Source organism: Pongo pygmaeus, chromosome 20 (assembly GCF_028885625.2).
Source record: "Pongo pygmaeus isolate AG05252 chromosome 20, NHGRI_mPonPyg2-v2.0_pri, whole genome shotgun sequence".
In the NCBI taxonomy this organism is placed as follows: domain Eukaryota; kingdom Metazoa; phylum Chordata; class Mammalia; order Primates; family Hominidae; genus Pongo; species Pongo pygmaeus.
This window is the reverse complement of record NC_072393.2, coordinates 48,572,911-48,592,713: the sequence shown is the minus strand read 5'-3', so window position 1 is coordinate 48,592,713 and position 19,803 is coordinate 48,572,911. Positions and strand designations below refer to the sequence as shown.

General features: G+C 46.3%; 1 protein-coding gene and 1 pseudogene across 2 annotated transcripts; one reads left to right on the top strand and one right to left on the bottom strand.

The window, feature by feature from the left end:
• Positions 1–19,803, bottom strand: part of LOC129019891 (small ribosomal subunit protein eS10-like) — a 482,677-nt pseudogene that overhangs the window by 401,220 nt on the left and 61,654 nt on the right.
• On the top strand, positions 1,256–14,507 carry LOC129019878 (pregnancy-specific beta-1-glycoprotein 2-like). Of its 2 annotated transcripts, XM_063658502.1 has the most exons (5): positions 1,256–1,567; positions 2,797–3,162; positions 8,941–9,219; positions 12,613–12,867; positions 13,819–14,507. In XM_063658502.1, the coding sequence occupies exons 1-5, from the start codon at positions 1,504–1,506 to the stop codon at positions 13,833–13,835; spliced, it is 981 nt and encodes a 326-aa protein (XP_063514572.1). In that variant the 5' UTR covers positions 1,256–1,503; the 3' UTR covers positions 13,836–14,507. The 2 variants fall into 2 exon arrangements, with proteins under 2 accessions (XP_063514572.1, XP_063514571.1); XM_063658501.1 differs by lacking the exon at positions 13,819–14,507 and having other exon boundaries at positions 1,374–1,567; positions 12,613–13,764.

Sequence of the window (19,803 nt, the reverse complement as noted above, 5' to 3'; positions counted from 1 at the left end):
CTCATCAACACTTTCTGTCACTGCTTCCTAAATACCCGCCCCTGCTCCATCTGTCCTGTTCTCTGGGGCATCCCAGGCCAAGCCTAGCGCTGACACAGAACAGCGGCTGCCGGAGGGCCCACAGGCTTCCCGGGAATCAGCCAGGCACCCTGTGACCTGCCTGAACGCTGCACCCCGGGGTCTCAGAGCACGTGTGATGGTCACACACAGGCATCATCCGGGATGTGGCCACATACCCCCAGCTGTCCCTTGGGAAGACAGACCTCTACTGTGTGCTTGTGGGGAGAAGGGGGATGTTATTGGTCTTTGCTCCCAAAACACAACTCACCCACACCCGCCCTCTCAGCTGTGAGCAAAGTCCCTCCAGACAGGCTCTCTAGCCACTGCCTGTTCCTCCTCTACAGAAAGCAGCTTGGCCAGGTCAAAACCTTCAGGACAGAACCCTAGGTATGTCAGCACATGGAGGGCTGAGCCCATCATGGCCACGAAGTAAGTCGGGATAAATCTCTCCAGCTCTGAACCCCTGCTCTGTCCCAGGCTCCCCCTCCTGCGTCTCAATGAGCCATGTCCCGCGGGGTCCCTGGGTAACTCCCCACTTCCTCCTGCACCACCACGGGGAAGGTGTGGTGACCACAGGACAATCAGCTGAGCAGAGAAGAGAGGACATCAAAGATGGTCAGGAAGAACATGAGAAACCCTGAGCTCCAGCTCAGCCACCAGATCCCAGTTTGCCATAGAGTGACCGAGAACTGTCCCTTTTACTATGGGACTCACAACCCCGACTGAGCAACCAGCACAGGCCTGTCCTCCCAAGAGGCATGAGAGATTCACCCTGCACACCTCCAGGAAGGACAGTTTCCTCTGGGACACCCAGGTCCTGAATGTCCATCCTTGGAAGCTGTAGCCAAGCCAGACATGATTACAGAAAGGAAGGGTCCCTCTCACCAGGCAACACACAGCTCACCCACAGCACAATGGGGCATCACTGTGACAGGGACCTGGTGCAGCTCCAGCCGCCTGCACTGCAGGGGAGAGCCAGATGGGGATGAAAGAGGGTAAAGGGCCTAAATGTGCACCCCGACCCAGAGCCATGGGGACAGCAGGAGGCTGAGGCCCAGGACTGTGCCTGCCCAATCTGCAGGGTATGTGTGTGACTGTGTGAGTCTGTGTGTGTCTCTTCTGTGTGTGTGTGTCTGCACAAAGTATATATTGAGGTTTGGTGAAAGAATCACTGCTGAAAAAGGCAGAGGCCTCCACAATTCCCAGGGACCTGAAACACAGACAGAAGGAAAAACAGAAGGAGGGACAAGGAGGCAGGACTGAGAGAGGAGGGGACAGAGAGGTGTCCTGGGCCTGACCCCGCCCATGAGCTTGAGAAGTGCTCCTGTCCTGGGAAGAGGCTCAGTGCAGAAGGAGGAAGGACAGCACAGGTGACAGCCGTGCTCAGGAAGCTTCTGGATCCTAGGCTCATCTCCACAGAGGAGAACACGCAAGCAGCAGAGCATGGGGCCCCTCTCAGGCCCTCTCTGCACACAGCGCATCACCTGGAAGGGGCTCCTGCTCACAGGTGAGGAGAGAACTTCCTGGGAGAGGACAGGAGGAGGAAGCAGAGAGACTGGATGGGGTCTCCTGGAGAGGATGGGGTTCTAAAAAATAAAAGCAGCCAGCGCTTTGGGAGGCTGAGGTGGGTGGATCACGAGATCAGGAGTTCAAGATCAGTCCAGCCAACACAGTGAAGCCCTGTCTCTCCTAAAAATACAAAAACTTAACCAGGTATGGTGGTGTGCTCCTGTAATCCTAGCTACTCAGGAGGCTGAGGCAGGAGAATCAACGTGAACCCGGGAGGCAGAAGTTGCAGCGAGCCGAGATAGCGCCACTGCATGCCAGACTGGGTGACAGTACGAGACTCCGTCTCAAAAAAAAAAAAAGAAAAAAAAGAAAAGGCTCTGTTGGAGCCTGGATATGGGAAGAAACACCAGAGAGGGACAGGGGTCAAAACAGGAAAGTCACATTGAACCGAAATTGGTAAGAGGTAGGAAAATCTTAAATGTTCTCTTTTCCTGATTAATCATCAGGGGCCAGCACATTTTGAAAAATGATAATAATAACTATATCAGATGACACTTCAAATAAAAATATAAGCAGGACATGAAACACTGTCCTCAGCAAAAAACCTCAACAATTGGGGGGAAAAAAACACCCAGGGTGTGGACGGCCCTGAGAACTCTGACATCTACAGGAGTCTGCAGCCTGTTCCAGGCACTGGGGTGAAAACAAGATCAAAAAAGTCCCTGTCCTCACGGAGCTCACACTGTCATGGGGAGGAAGAGAGACATGCAAAGAGATCTAGAATGTGAGGTCAGGTGTTGACAAGAACACTGGAGGGAGAAGAGCAGGGAAAGGTCAGAAAGGGAAGACCCAGGGTCTCTAAAGGAGGTGTCAGGAAAGAAGTCTAAGGATGACCTGATGTGAGCAGGACCTGAGGGCAGTGTGGAGGGGGCCGTGCAGACCCCTGGGGAAGAGGATTCCAAACAGAAAAATGCCAAGTTCAGAAGTGTTGAAGGAATGCGGGTCATGCTGCTGACCTTGACCTAGTACGACAGTAGGACACATACACATACACACACACAAACACACATGTCCCTTTTGTGTGTGTGTGTATGTGTGTGTGTATGTGTGTGTGTGTGTGTGTCTTCAAGGCTGAAGATTGAAGAGACCTACTCAGGACCCAGGGCCCCATCTTTTCACCCCAATACATAGGTCTCAATATTGACTGATGCTCTCTCCACCTCCTAGCATCACTTTTAAACTTCTGGAACCCGCTTACCACTGCCCAAGTCACGATTGAAGCCCAGCCACCCAAAGTTTCTGAGGGGAAGGATGTTCTTCTACTTGTCCACAGTTTGCCCCAGAATCTTACTGGCTACATCTGGTACAAAGGGCAAATGAAGGACCTCTACCATTACATTACATCATACGAAGTAGACGGTCAAATAATTATACATGGGCCTGCATACAGTGGACGAGAAACAGTATATTCCAATGCATCCCTGCTGATCCAGAATGTCACCCGGGAGGACGCAGGATCCTACACCTTACACATCATAAAGCGAGGTGATGGGACTAGAAGAGTAACTGGAAATTTCACCTTCACCTTATATGGTAAGTGATTCCACATGTTCCCTGGGTGTTGGGGGACAGGGGTCACTTGTACTTCACACACACAGGATTTTCAGGCCTGGACTCTGCCTGTGTCCCTCTCTGCATTACATCCCATGCTGGGGATTGGACATTTAGTGCAGGACACACACAGAGGAGACAAATTTCAACAGATCAGGATTCCTTTCCCACATCCAGACCCTGCAGACACTTTCTGCAGAGGAAGGACAGTCTGATGAGGGGACTCAGCAGGAGGAGATCAGTCTCAGCCAAGCACCTCATGCCCTCTTCATAAATTTGACCCTGAGAGAGACCCTGGAGAACTGAGTAGGGCTTGGCCTGAGGGGCCCACTGAGATATGCTCAGAGCAACTCAGCCCTAGAAGCCTCAACCCCAGACCCCTGACCCTAAATCCTTGCTCCAGATAAAGCTGAGGAGCCTGTGCCAGGGCTGGGTTGTGGCTTCTTGGGCAGGGCATACTGGGACCAAGGATTTTCCAGCTGTCTGAGGACTGTGTCTCCTGGAGCTCTTCACCAGCCAGAGCTCAGCCCTCAGAGCCTCATCTGGGCAAGGACAGAGCTTTCTTCACCTGACACTCAGAGTGGAGAGGACAGAAAGACAAGCTTTGTAGGCCATCAGCCAACTGCCTTAGGAGGCTTAGGACAGTCCATAGAAAGTCTAATGTCCCCAGAAGCAGAAACAGAAGACAGAAGATGTACCTGGTAGCAGCTTATCCACAGGGATCTCACCTAAAGGTGCTTTCTCATGGAAGCAAATTAATAATAAATGCTGTTTGTGTGAACACCTCCACTGTGCCAAGCATTAGGTCAGGTGGCTGTGAATAATTTAACATTTATTCACAGATAGCATGAAAAGCCACAGTCCATTTGCCATTTCACTTAGTTGTTTCACAGAAAACTTAGGCACAGGAAGGCACAGTCACCGAACCAGAGTCACACCAACACAAAGGGGAGAAGAGGGTCACATGAGGTCTGTCTGCAGCAACAAGCCCATCCTCTCCTCCATCAGAAGTGAGGGCTTACTGGGTTCCAAGGACCACACAGTCATTTATTGGCTCAAATCCTCTCTTCATAGGCATCCAAACCTCAGAAGAGTGAGAGCAAATGGTCAGCTGATTAGTCTGTACTCCAGAACTAAATCACCTCATTCAACCGTCAGAGTCAATGCAAAAAACATGTCCAGGCCTCCCCTTCAGATCTTAACCCCCATCACTCAACCTGAAATCCTGTGTTTCCCAAAGTGTCCATGTCACTATCATGAGAGGATCAATGAGAGGACCTTGTTTTATTTCCCCACTCACACCCTACACCACCACAGGCCCAGCGAGAGACACACACTCAGGAGCTCTCACATAACAAATGAAGGAATGGAATGAAGAAATGAATGATCCAAAACCTCTTTAGAGACTGGATCTTGGATGCAGAATCCTAGGAGGTTCTAGCCACACTTGTCCCTTGTCCTTCAGAGGCTGACACCCATGTTTCATCCCCCCACTACCTCTTGCCCCAAAAGCCACCCCACCTTATGTAACTCTGAAGCTCTTTGGCCACCAGAGGGTTCTCAGGGCTCCTTGGTCCTGGACTGTGGAACTGGGGGCACCTGGTCCCTGGGGTCTCTGAAGTCAGTGTAGCCCTCACTGCTCACTGCCATAGTGTCTCTGCCTCTCTCTGCTTCTCTGTGTCCCTCATCTTCATCCCACTTCATTCTGACTGGCAAGCCCTGTCCTGCACAGCTTCTTCCTCCACCCCTAGGCCTTCCCCAGACACTCCCTCTAACTAGGCTGGCTGTTCTGTTCCCTTCCCACTAACACTGTTGCCTGGCCCACCTCCCAGGAAATAGGAAAGGCTCAGAAATCACCTGGAGTTGCCACTCCTGTCAGGCTTCATCTCCAGCCGATGTCCCCAGGTCACTAAGAGAATGAGCTTCCACTGTATTCCCATCCAGGGCTATTTCCCTTTGTGAGGCTGACCTGTGAACAAGACCACGGGACAGGGATAGGCAGTTCCTCCATCCACTCTTATCATTGCCAGACAAGTTATTCTGGCTTCCTGCACAAAAAAGAAAAAAAAATTTTATTGAAATGGTGGTTTGTAGTAAAGAAAGATTTTAATGACTCCAAGTCTGCCAAACAGGAGGACGGAGGTTTATTATTACTCAAATCAGCCTCCCCAGTGGATCAGGGGTTAGAGATTTTCAAGGGTAGTTTCGGGGGCACAGGACTGAAAAATGAGTACTGGTGATTGTTTGGTGACGGAATCATACGGGCGGAGGGAAATGATCTGTTTGTGCTTGAATCCACCTCTAGGTAGGGACATGACTGGCTGAGCCATTAGTCATAGGTATGGATGAGGTCAGCCGGTTGCCAGAATGCAAAAGAATGAGAAACATCTCAAAAGACCAATCTCATGTTCTACAATAGTGATGTTATCTATAGGAGCAATTAGTTACAAATTTTGTAAACTCTGGCCAAATGACATTGGAACAGTCAGGGATTATAGAAACTGTGCCAATATTTTAGCAGAATTCAGTTCCCTCCTATAATCTTAATCTCATGGTCTTTCACTAGTTTGACAAAGGCAGTCCCTGGGCAAAGTAAGGGTGTTAGTTTTATGGAGGAACTATTATCATTCTTGTTTCAAAATTAAACCATAAACTAAATTCCTCCCAAGGTTAGCCTGGCCTATACCCAGGAATGAGTCAGGACAGCCAACCTGAGACTAGATGCCAGATGGAGTCAGCCATGCTAGTTTGCTGTCACTGTTGTAGTCTTTGCACTGACTCACCAGGGTGTCAGAGGCTGGACAGGCCTGCAGTCCCCAAAGTCCATGGGCTCATTTCACCCATTTCACTTGTGACTCCATCCTCAACCTGCTATGCAGCTCACATTCTCCAGTCACTCCCTAGAGACTTCTGGCTTCCTGTCAGGCATATAACAAGCTTGAAATTTGTCACTCGGTTCTAACACTAAGTAAAAAGCTGAACAAACTCAAAAGTCAACAACTCGTTAAAATCCTACAGAGATGGCTGGGCACAGTGGCTCACACCTATAATCCCAGCACTTTGGGAGGCCAAGGCAAGCACATGGGCAGGAGATGGAGACCATCCTGGCTAACATGGTGAAACCCCGTCTCCACTAAAAATACAAAAAATTAGCCGGGCGTGGTGGCGGGCGCCTGTTGTCCCAGCTACTTGGGAGGCCGAGGCAGGAGAATGGCGTGAACCCGGGAGGTGGAGCTTGCAGTGAGCTGAGGTCATGCCACTGCACTCCAGCCTGGGTGACAGAGTGAGACTCTGTCTCAGGAAAAAAATGGCATTAGAGAAATGAAGAATGCTTTTGATGCTTACTGGTAGACTGCACAAGCTGAGGAAAGAATCCCTAGCTTGAGGATGTGTCAATAGAAACATCCAAAACTGAAACAGGAAAGTTCAAAAAGAGTGGGGAAAAAAAGTGGAACAACATGTTCAACTTCATATTTAATATTTTGTTTTGACAATAGCAATTTTTATATTTTATACTTGTGGGACAACTACAAAGGCTGTAACATACACGTAATGGGAAAACTGGTGGTTTTGGGGACCAGTTGGAGGTGGCCAGGTGGGCGCTATCTGATGGTTTTACTGCCTGTGCCACATACAACTGTTTCCTCATGATGATGCCGTTTTCATAAGTTGGAGTTCTTCGTGTGGGGAGTCACACGAGCCATTGGCATCTCACTTAGACTCTTCCTAATTCACACAAACTTAAACTCTAGTGGTGTTTCCTGAACTTAAGAGAAAATGAAGAAAGCATTTCACATACCTGTTTTGGGGTCCACCCCATTTTTCCTAACTCTGCACAGAAAGTAGAAGCAGGGAGTTCTTTCTATATTTACTAACATAACACACATCACTTCTTTTAATTTGGCATCATTCCTCCCTTTATGTAATTGATGCACTGACCAGTTTTGTCCTTTTAACTGGACTCTCTCTGCGTAAGGAGTTGCTAATTTCAAATCACCTTTGGCATCTTTCTTTGAGCATAATGTCATCCTGCTGCAATTCATGGCACACCTGAACCTTATTTTGGTCTCAAGAGAAATACTACTACAAGCAATTGATCTTAGATGTTTGGGCCATCAGTAAAAATTTCCACTTATGAAAACATTTTAATGTTTCCTCCAAATTTTTTTTTTGTTCCTAGAGTCAGAACATAACATGAGGTTTAAACTCCTGACAACATTTTATGGGAAAATTACAGTATTACAAATTGAGCATCCCAAATCCAGAAATCCAAAATCTAAAATGCTCCAAAACTCAACACTTCTGACCACTGATGTGATGCTAAAAAGAAGTGCTCACTGGTACATTTTGGATTTTAAATTTTTCAGATTTGGGCTGCTAAACCAGTACATATACTGCAAATATTCCAAATGAAAAAAAATTAGAAATCCAAAACACTTTGTTTTAAGCTTTCTGCGTAAGGAGCACTTTATCTGTATGAACTATAGGCATGAGGCTGTACAGGAGATCTCTAGAACCTCCTCATCCTGCATGACTGAACCCACACACCCGCAGAACAATGCCCTATTCCCGTGATCCCAGCTCCTGGAAACTACTATTCTACTCTCTGATTCACTCTGAAATCCACTGATATGAGGTACACAGAGTAGTCAAACTCAGAATCAGAGAGTAGAACGTCTAAAGAGAGAAAGTATCTGCAAGACTTCTTCCCAAATGTGCCCTAAAACCTAAAGTATAATAATAATAATAAATAAATAAATAAATAAAAAGAAAACAAAGAATATGTAACTCAACCATAAAAATAATCAATAAAATGATTATAGTAAAAAAAAAAAACAAAGACTCCTTCCCAAATATTGTTCTAATATCCACCAAACACATATGGTCCATGAGGGACAGATTTCCATCATCAGCTCATGTTCGCCCTTTCCACCAGTCAGTTCTGCATTTGCAAACATCCACATGTATTTCTAGAAAGATCCACATGGTCCTCACCTGCCCTCTACAGGGGGAAGGGAGCATCATGGACCCAGAACAGGGAACATGGTCTTGGTCCAAAGCTATCAGCTCTTGCCTGTCCCCTTCACTCTTTGTAGGTCAGTCCTTGGACTCTGCTCTATCTTTAGAGGTCACTGGCTCAAGTCAGTCACTATGAGACACTTGGGAAAACTGCCCCACCTTGTGGCTCCATTGCGTGATGACTGAACTGACCTCCAGGCTTGACTCGGGTCTCCCCTGTGTTATTTCTGCTGAAGTACCCAGTCCCAGGCCAGGCTTTCCAGCACCCAAAGGGTTTAAGGACAATGGGAAGTTCCATCATCCATCTCCAGGATGTCCTTGGAAAGGGAAGCTGCAGAGAAAACATACCTCGGGGCGCAAAGTCAGACTGAGACTAAGAAGATTCCAGCACTGCATGCTCCCAGTGAGGACCACGAGGTGGGCCAGGCAGGCAGCTGGAGACGGAGGGACTCAGAGAGGCACCAGGGGCTGTGACTGCTGGTCCTGTGTCTTTCCATCACCCAATGCTGCTGCTCAATTCACACTTCAGAAAGTCTGTGCTTCTCCCACATAAAGGAGGCAGCCTCACAATCTCTGAAACCTCAGATTGCCATGCATCTGTCTTGTAACACACACACCTGCCATGGGCTTTTAAGGACTTGGGTGGGCTGAGAGGTGGGAAACGCCAACTCTGATTGAAAAATGCCTTTGGAGGAATCAAAGGTGCCATACAGGGCAATCTTCTCTCTGTTTTTCGCACAGTGGAGACTCCCAAGCCCTCCATCTCCAGCAGCAACTTAAACCCCAGGGAGGCCATGGACACTGTGATCTTAACCTGTGATCCTGAGACTCCAGACGCAAGCTACCTGTGGTGGATGAATGGTCAGAGCCTCCCTAAGACTCACAGGTTGAAGCTGTCTGAAACCAACAGGACCCTCTTTCTATTTGGTGTCACAAAGTATATTACAGGACCCTATGAATGTGAAATACGGAACCCAGTGAGTGCCAGCCGCAGTGACCCAGTCACCCTGAATCTCCTCCGTGAGTATCTTCTGTTCCTCTGTGAGCCAGGCTGCCATCCCAAATACACATGGCCAGAGGCTAGGCCTCTCAGTCCCTCTCAGGTCCAACTACAGAGACCTTTACCCCTGGACATCAAACCTGGCCATGACTTTCTGCCACAGGCAAACCAGAGTAGGCCTAGGCTTGATCCACAATAGGAGAAAAGAGGCTGCTCCTGTCATGGGAGACTCAGGGTCCACAGCTTGTGATGGGAGAAACAGGTGAATGTCTCAGGCTCCAGATCAGTGAACACAGCAGGGATTTGGCTGGGACTTCAGTGTTGCGACTTGGCTTACAGGGTCACTGTGGCCCTTCCACAGACCAGGATTTTCCCTTCCCTCTGACAATATCGCCTATGACATTCTCTTTGCTCCACATGGCCTGGATGCCCCCACCATTACTTCCTCATACACCTATTACCATACAGGGGAAGTCCCCAAGCTCTCCTGCCTCACAGACTCTCACCCACTGGCAGAGCATTCTTGGCTGATTGATGGGAAGTTCCAGCAATCAGCACAAGTGTTCTTTATCCCCCAAATCACTAAAACATATAGAGGGGTCTATGTCTGTTTCATCCATAACTCAGCCACTGGTGGAACAAATCTCATAATCAAGAGGATCATAGTCCCTGGTAAGTGGATCCCTGGCGCATTGGCAATATGTTTTACAGTGAAGTCTATCTAGCTGTCAGGGAAGAGCCACCTGCCCTCTGCAAAGGGTGAGGGAAAATCAGAAACCCAGGACAGGGAATATGTTTCTGCTCCAAAACCACCAGCTTTTGCCTGTCCCCTTCACTCTTTCTAGATCATTCTTTAGACTATACACTAACAATGAACAATCTGAAAGGAAATTAAGAAAAGAATTTCAATTCACATTAACATCAAAAGGAATAAAATGTTTTGAAATAAGTTTAACCAAAAAGGTCAAATGATTATACCCTGAAAACTACAAAACATTGCTGAAATTAATTAAAGACGATATCAATATATAGAAAGACATTCCATTTTCATGGATTGGAAGAATCAATATTGTTAGAAAGACAATACTACCCAATCTCAGTTGCAGATTCAATGCAACCCCTACCTAGTAACATTTTTTGCAGAATTAGAAAACTCTGTCCTAAATCTGACCTGACAGGCTCTTATTAATGACTGCCACAACACAAACACTGTGAAAAAGACGCAACCATGAAAAGGTGGAAAGTTCTGATGATATAGAAAATAGCAATCAGCCTTTCTCACATCCCAAAGCCATCAAAAATACACGAGTGCAGCATGGCCAGTATGGAATTGACCGAAACCTAATCACCAAACTAGAAACGTAGTGAGAGAAAAAAAAAGGGCAAGAATATCTTTGGCTTATCACCTCCCACTTTTGCCTACTAATCTGATGCTGAAAAGAAATGCTCACTGAAGCATTTTAGATTTTGAATCTTTCATATTTGGGATGCTAAATCAGTAAGTATACGAGAAACATTTCAGAATCAAAAAATGTCAGAAATCCAAAACACTTTTTGTCCTGACTCTTATGCATAAGAAATACTCAATCTGGGTGAACTATAAGCATCAAGCTCTACAGCAGAACTCTAGAACCTCCCCACCTTACACAACTGAAACTGCACACCCATGAACAACTTCTGATTCTCCCCACTCCCAGCTCCTGGCAACCAGCAGTCTCTTCTCATATTCACTCTGGAATCCACTTACATGAGGTCCCTAGAGTAGTCGAACCCATGGAATCAGAGAGTAGAATGTCCAATGAAAGAAAATACTTCAAAATTTCTCTCCAAATTTGTCTCATATCCATCAAACACACATGGTCCATGAGAACCAGATTTCCAGCAGTTCATTCCCACTCTTTCCACCAGTCAGTTCTGCATTTGCAAATGTCCACATGTATTTCTGGAAAGATCCAAATGGCCCTCACCTGCCTTCTGCAGAAGGAGAGGAAAGTTAAAGAACCCAGGACAGGGAACATGGTTCTGCTCCAAAGCCAACAGCTCTTGCCTGTCCCCTTCACTCTTTCTAGATCATTCCTTGCACTCCGCTCTATCTTTAGAGGTCACTGGTTCAAGTAAGTCATCATGAAACACCTGCAAAAAACTGCCCCAACTTGTGCCTCCACTGCCTGATGACTGAACTGACCTCCAGGCTTGACTCTGGTCTCCCCTGTGTTATTTATGCTGAAACGTCCAGTCCCAGGCCAGGTTGCTCAGTATCTTCAGAGTTTCAGGACAATGGGAAGTCCCATTATTACTCATCCGTAGAACATCCTTGGAAATGGAAGCTGCAGAGAAATCATATCTAGGGGGGCAAAGTAGGATGGAATTTGGAAGGGGCCCAGCAGTTGCACATTCCAGGTAAGGAACCCAAGGTGAGCCAGCCAGTCAACTGATTAGGGAGAGACTGGGAGGGGAAGCAGGGGCTGTGACTCCCACTGACGTGTCTGTCCATGACCCAACACTGCTGCTCAATTGACACTTGAGGAAGTCTGTGCTTTCCTAAGACAGAGCAGGCGACCTCACAGTCTTTGAGACCTTAGATCATCATACATCCGTCTTGTGACACATGCACCAGCTATTGGCTTTCAAGGACTTGGGTGGGCTGAGATGTGGGAGATGCCAACTCTGATTGAAGGATGCCTGTGGAGGAATCAAAGGTGCCACACAGGACGATCTTCTCTCTGTTATCCACACAGCGAAGCTGCCCAAGCCCTACATCGCCATCAGCAACTTAAACCCCAGGGAGAATAAGGATGTCTTAGCCTTCACCTGTGAACCTTAGAGTGAGAACTACACCTATATGGGGTGGCTAAATGATCAGAGCCTCCCGGTCAGTCTCAGAGTAAAGCAACCCTTTGAAAATAGCATCCTCATTCAACCCAGTGTCACGAGAAATGAAACAGGACCCTATCAACATGAAATACAGGACCGATATGGTGGCATCCGCAGTGACCCAGTCACCCTGAATGTCCTCTGTATCTTTTGTCCTTCTGTGGGCCAGGCTACCAGCTTAAATCCAAACGAACAGGGACAAGACCTCTCAGTCTCTCTCCGGTCCAAGTATAGACACCTTTACTTCTGGACATCCGAGATTGCCATGACTCCCTATCCTGGGAAAACCTGGGTAGGCACAGCCTTAACCAAGAATATAAGCGGAGGGGACGCTCTTGTCATGGGAGACTTGGGGCCCACAGCTTATGATGGCAGAAACAGGTGAATACCTCAGGCTTCGGCTCAGTGAACATAGAGGTGATTTAGCTGGGACTTAAGGGTGTGTCTTGGCTCAGAGGGTCACTGTGTCCCTTTAAGAGACCAGGAACATCACCTTCCCTTGGATGAAATCACCTGTGGCTTTATTCTCTTTGCTCCAGATGGTCCAGACCGCCCCACAATTTGCCCTGCATTCACCTATTACCATTCAGGAGAAAACCTCTACTTGTCCTGCTTCGCGGACTCTAACCCACCGGCAGAGTATTCTTGGACAATTAATGGGAAGTTTCAGCTATCAGGAGAAAAGCTCTTTATCCGCCAAATTACTACAAAGCATAGCGGGATCTATGCTTGCTCTGTTCGTAACCCAGCCACTGGCAAGGAAAGATCCAAATCCTTGACAGTCAAAGTCTTAGGTAAGTGGATCCCAGCATGATAGGCAATAGGGTTTTAGGTGGAGTCTATCTGGCTTTCAGGGAAGAGTCAGGAAAACATTTTTATTCCCAGCCTGTGTCCCAAGGGCACAAGCAAATCCCAAATTCTCCTCCTGAACCCTCCCAATTTGACCAAGAACTTCCAAAACTTTAACAAACAGGCTGCTAGCTTCATAAAATTCCCAGCCTAGACCAAGAAGGAAAAACATTGATTTCATTTAAATAATTCATAATAATGAGGAGAATGTTTTTATGATTTTTGTTTGAAAATTTGCTGATTCTTTAAATGGTTTCTTTTCTAGATTTATGGAATTTTTCTCTTTTCATCTATCTATAGCTTATAGCAGTTCAATAAACTATACTTCTGGGAATGATAATTGAGACATTTACTTTTGCTCTCTACCTGACTGCCCCTGAATTGGGCAACTATTCATGAGTATTAATATGTTTATGGTAATACACATATTTGCACAAGTACAGTAACAATCTGCTCTCTTTGTAACAGGACACATTTGAAAGCATTGCTTATATTACCAAGGCTTTGACTGGGATGTTATATTTAAGAATATAGATAGAATGAACCAATATGAACTGCAGGCAAAGTCTGAAGTCAGCCTTGGTTTGGCTTCCTAGTCTCAAGAGTTTTGTAAAAGTTTAATCTGAGATTCCTTAAAAAAACTTAGAGAAAAGAAAATTTTAAAAGACAGCTTACATGGTCCATTGCTACTCTTGCTGCACTTATGTAAAGAATCAGACCACGTTTGAAGAAACTCAAACTATTTTGCAACCAAACTTATTCTACTGAAATTATCATTGGTAAAACTAGAGATGCCCATAGAGAGAAAAATTATGTGGAAAATAAAAACTGTAGTATACCGGTTATGAGATTGCAGCTCTGTTCATTGTTTCTCTGTTTTTATTATCCACCTGTAGACTGGACAACACCCTGAATTCTACTAGTTCCTCCAATTCCATTTTCTCCCACGGAATCACTAAGAGCAAGACCCACTCTGTTCCAGAAGCCCTATAAGCTGGAGGTGGACAACTCAATGTAAATTTCATGGGAAAACCCTTGTACCTGACGTCTGAGCCACTCAGAACTCAACAAAATGTTCAACACCCTAACGGCAGACATTCAAACTGTAAACCAGGACAACAAGTTGATGACTTCACACTGTGGACAGTTTTTCCCAAGATGTCAGAACAAGACTCCCGATCATGATGATGCTCTCACCCCTCTTAACTGTCCTTGCTCGTGCCTGCCTCTTTCACTTGGCAGGATAATGCAGTCATTAGAATTTCACATGTAGTAGCTTCTGAGGGTAACAACAGAGTGTCAGATATGTCATCTCAACCTCAAACTTTTACATAACATCTCAGGGGGAAATGTGGCTCCCTCCACCTTGCGTACAGGGCTCCCAATAGAAATGAACACAGAGATATTGCCTTTGCGTTTGCAGAGAGATGGTTTCTATAAAGAGCAGGAAAACTGAAATTATAGTAGAGTCCCCTTTAAATGCACATTGTGTGGATGGCTCCCACCATTTCCTAACAGATACATTGTAAAACATCACAGTAATACTGATTCTAGCAGAATAAAACATGTACCACATTTGCTAATACTATTCTCTTAAAATAATTTTAAAAGAATGGGGTAGGCCCTCCCAAGTGTCCAGGCCAGGTCTCTGAACAGAATCCTCCATCTGCAGTAACAATAACTAAGAAGATGACATGGACTTGGTCCTGATATGCAGCCATTCCTGTATACCCTTCCCCAGCTGCAGGGCCGTACCAGCCCAGGACCCAAATCTTCAGCTGCAGAGCTGAGAGAGAACATGGGATACCCAGCATCTCTTACCTTCTTCCAGTCCACTGCAGTGGCTACCGGCATGGCCCATTTACCCCTGAGGACACCCATCTGCTGACCCACAGTTTCTAAGAGTCAGACTTTCCTGGCTTCTCTGAGCCCCAGTTACTTTCACTCTGCTGAACCCTTCTTCTCCCCACAGGTATTATTGCCTTAGCAGACACCTCCTTCAGCTGCAGCTAACAGGTAAGCCAAGACCCAGACCCCAGAGGATAAACAAGGATTTCAAAACCTACTGTGTTCAATGGAGATGCCCACTTGTGGGCGGCAAGCCACCCAGGTGCTGAGGCAAGAGACCGAGGGCATGAGCTGTTCCAGTATCATAAAATATAAAAGAAGAATAGTTATACCAGATATAGATCTTAAATATGATCACATATGAATATCATTAATCATTAGTTGGTAGCAATTACTCTTTATTCCAATATTATAATAATCCACGGTCTATAATCATAACCTAGGAAAAGCCAGGCCATACAGAGATAGGAGCTGGGGAGACATAGTGAGAAGTGACCAGAAGACAAGAGTGCGAGCCTTCTGTTATGCCCAGACAGGGCCACTAGAGGGCTCCTTAGTCTAGCGGTAACGCCAGCATCTGGGAAGACACCCTTTGCCAAGTGGACCCTGGTCTAGCGGTAGCCTCAGGGTCAAGAAAAAACACCTGCTACTTAGCCAACCAGGAAAGGGAGTCTCCCTTTCCACAGGGGAGTTTAGAGAAGACTCTACTCCTCCACCTCTTGTGGAGGGCCTGATATTAGACAGGTCCACCAGCAGTTATCTGGAGGCCTAACCGTCTCCCTGTGATGCTGGGCGTCAATGATCACACTCCTAGTCCATCTTCATGTTCCATCCTGTACACCTGGCTCTGCCGTTTAGTTAGCAGTAGCAAATTAGTGAAAGTACTAAAAGTCTCTAATAAGCAGAAATAATGGTGTAAGCTCTCTCTCTCTTTCTCTTCTCTCTCTCTGCCTCAGCTGCCAGGCAGGAAAGGGCCCCCTGTCCAGTGGACACGTGACCCATGTGGCCTTACCTATCATTGGAGATGGCTCACACTCCTTATCCTGCCCCTTTGTCTTTTCTCCAATAAATATCAGCACAGCCTGGCATTCGGGGCCACTACCAGTTTCTGGGTGTTGGTGGTAGTTGTCCCCCGGTCCCAGTTGTCTTTTCTTTTATCTCTTTGTCTTGTGTCTTTATTTCTACAATCTCTCATCTCCACACACGGGGAGAAAAACCAACCGACCCTATGGGTCTGGTCCCTACACCCACTGTACAGAGACATAAAGAAGTAGAAATGTATACAACTCCCCCAACAACACTGTAACCAAAAAAAAGTTCTCTCTTCCCCTCATCGTGGAATTCACTGTCTCTCACCATGTGGGCAAGTGCTTCCAGGGTCTCACAATTCCTCCACAAGAGGCAATGCACACTTTAACATAGCACTTCAGCAAATAAAGTGGTGACAGTTTACCTACTTAGATAAAGTTTCTTAAAAGGTTCTCCCAAATTTCCCCCTGAAGAACACAGAAAAGGCTTTCCCAATTGTGAAACATGGGCCTCCCCACCTTTCAAAAAAGTACCCCTGAATAGCCAAAATAATCTTGCCAAAATAAGTTGTAGGACTTGAACTTTCCTATTTGAAATCTCACAAAAGAGTACAATTATTAAAAGGGAAGCTCCAGCAAAACAATAGACATAAGCTGCTGGCAAAAGAATGGACATAAAGACAAATGGGATAGAATTGAGAGTCTAGAAATAAACCCTCACACTTATGGTCAATTACTCTTTGAAGAGGGTGTCAAGACAATTTAATGGATGAACACTTCTCTTTTCAAATGATAGTGCAGAAACAACTAGATAACCACATGCAAAACAGTGAATTTAGATAACTCTACCTCCCACCATATCAAACAATTCTCTAAAAAATTCATCAGTGCGTTAAATATAAGACCTATAACCATCTTAAAATAGACATAGAGGTAAATATTGATGACCTCAAATGTGCAATGGATTCTTAGATATGATACAAAAGCATGAGAAACAAGAAAAACAGATAAATTGGGCTTTATCAAGATGTGAGCCTTTTGTGCATCAAAGGAAATTATCAAGAAAATTATTAATAGACACAGAATGAGAGAAAATATTTGGGAACCACATATAGGCAGTTTTCATGTCCAGATAATATAAAGAACTAGCCACAACTCAATAACAAAAGGACAAACCATCCAATTTATAAATGGGCAAAAGACTCAAATAGACATTTCTTCAAAGAAGATATACAAATAGTCAAGAAGGACATGAAAAGATACTCAACATCATTAGTCATTAGGAAAATACAAAGTCAAAGCTGCAATGAGACACCACATCACACCTACAAAACTGGCTACCATTCTTTTAAAATGTTAAATAACAAGTAGCAGCATTATGTAGAGTTTGGAATCCTCATATATTGCTGGTGAGAATATAAAAAGGTACAGCCACTAGGAGAAACAATTTTGCTTTTCCTCAAAAAGCTAATCATAGAATTCTCATTTGAAAAAACATTCATTCCTAGTTATATACCCAAATAATTAAATCCAGGGACTCAAACAGATACTTGCATGGGAATGTTGATTGCAGAATTATTCACAAAAGATAAAATATGAAAACAATCCAAGTGCTTATCAACAAATGAACAAATAAATATGTTGACACATACAACAGAATGTTCATCTGCCATAAAGAGGAATGAAGCTCTGACACCCGCTGGAACATGCATGGACTTTGGAAACATTATGCTAAGTGAAATATGTCAGAAACAAAATCACATAATTGTATAATTCCATTTATATGAAACATCAAGAATAGGCAAATTCATAGAGACAGAGTAGAGATGATCAAAGTCTAGGGTGGAATATACAGGGAGTTATTGTTTAAAAGATACAAAGTTTCAGTTTAAAATGATAAAAATTTCCTAGGAAAAATAGTGGTGATGGTAATTTAACACTGTGTATGTGGTTAATTTCACTTGATTGTGCATTTTAAAGTGGTTAAAATAGCACATTATTCACAGAACTGTGAAAAATAGATTTCTATTGTTTATTTCACCCAGACTAAGGTGTTTGTTATGGCAGCTGAAGCCACGAATATATCATCTGACCCAGTGTTTCAATGAAAGGCATCAGTTTTTCAATCAAGTTAGCTGGAGGCTCCTGTCCCCAGGAGAACCACAGGCCGCAAAACAAGAGCTCCAGCAGGGGCTCAACCAGCACAGGTCCCATAGGGCCACCTCAATGCCAGGCCCTGGATGGCATGTAAGGCTACAATGATACAACTACAACGTGAAAGTGTAAGTGCTTTTACTACTTACAGACACTAGGGAGCATTCGGCACACCTGGAGACCATAGACACAGAGGTCAGTAAGCCCAGGCAGGGAGGAGAGAAGAGACCGGTAAGCCAATGGCTTTATTAAGTCCAGGGTGTTATCTGACAGGTTTGCAGCAAGGAGCTTTAATGGATGTATTGAAAGCAAGCAGCAAACACTGGGACCAGGAGCTCACGCTGTGACTGAGAGGTGGTCACTTTAAATGTGAGGGGGAATGTCAGAATTATCAGTTTAAAAAAAAGCATCTGGAGAGAGGTGAGTCCAGCACACCAAGCAGGAGAGATGCCTCTAAGATTTTATCTCTGGCCACCAACTGGAGCCACTTGAACCAGATACAGTATTGAAAATTGCCATGGTGACCAAGCCCTGCCTCTGATTTGCGGCAAATAAACTTACACCTTAAAAAAGGAATGCCAAGGCAACATGACGCTATGAGCATCATGACATCCTGGCACACCAGCAGGGTATGGTACTGTGCCCTGGAGTCAGAATCCTGGGTTCTGGTCCCTGGGAGTGAGAAAATGAAAATGACTTGTCCTTGCACCCCCGACATTGATCTTCCCACCCTGCTGCTCCCTCTTCTGCTCCAAAGCCCACGTGCACTGCTTAGCCCCAGACATCACTGCCCCCACGATATACACAGTGCCGCCTACTGCACACAAGCACAAACTCACAGAAGCTGACAAAAATCTGCGTTTGGGACATCTGATTGTGAAAGAGGGAGAACAGTGAACGTAGAGCCACAGAGACTGGGACTCACGGGGCTGGAAGGTGATGGAGCTGTAACATAACATATGTGTGACCTCGTGTGAAGTGTGCAGATCCACGTGGAAGAAAACATGCAGCCTGGCCTGGGATTGCTGCCGTTCACACTTCCCTCCCTGTCCACCAGAGGGCGACAGAGTCCCTCCCGGCTTGGAGCCTTCCCAGGGGATGCCAACCTCCCTCAGCGGAACCCACAACCCAGCAGGGTCCACCCTCACCAGGGTCACTTCGGCCCAAGTCCTCAGCGCCCTCCATGCTCCCCACACGGACTCTGTCAGCTCCTCTGTGACCCGGCAGCCGCCAACTCAACACCACTCCCTCTGCAGGTAGCTCCTGCTCCACACACCTGCTCCTTCCCTGGGCCCAGCTAAAGGCATCTCCCAGGGCAGCGCTGGTGCACGCGACGCCACACTGGGCGCTTTCCCCTCGTGACCTCTCTCCATCCTCATCAACTCTTTCTGTCACTGCTCCCTAAATACCCGCCCCTGCTCCATCTGTCCTGTTCTCTGGGGCATCCCAGGCCAAGCCTAGAGCTGACACAGAACAGCAGCTGCATGAGGGCCCACAGCCTCCTCGGGAATCAGCCAGGCACACTGTGACCTGCCTGAACGCTGCACCCTGCGGGGCTGAGAACGCGTGTGATGGTCACACACAGGCACCATCCGGGATGTGGCCACCTACCCCCAGCTGTCCCTTGGGAAGACAGACCTCTCCTGTGTGCTTGTGGGGAGAAGGGGGATGTTATTGCTCTTTGCTCCCAGAATACAACTCACCCACACCCGCCCTCTCAGGTGTGAGCAATGTCCCTCCAGACAGGCTCTCTGGCCACTGCCTGTTCCTCCTCTACAGATAGCAGCTTGGCCAGGTCAAAAACCTCAGGACAGAACCCTAGGTACGTCAGCACATGGAGGGCTGAGCCCA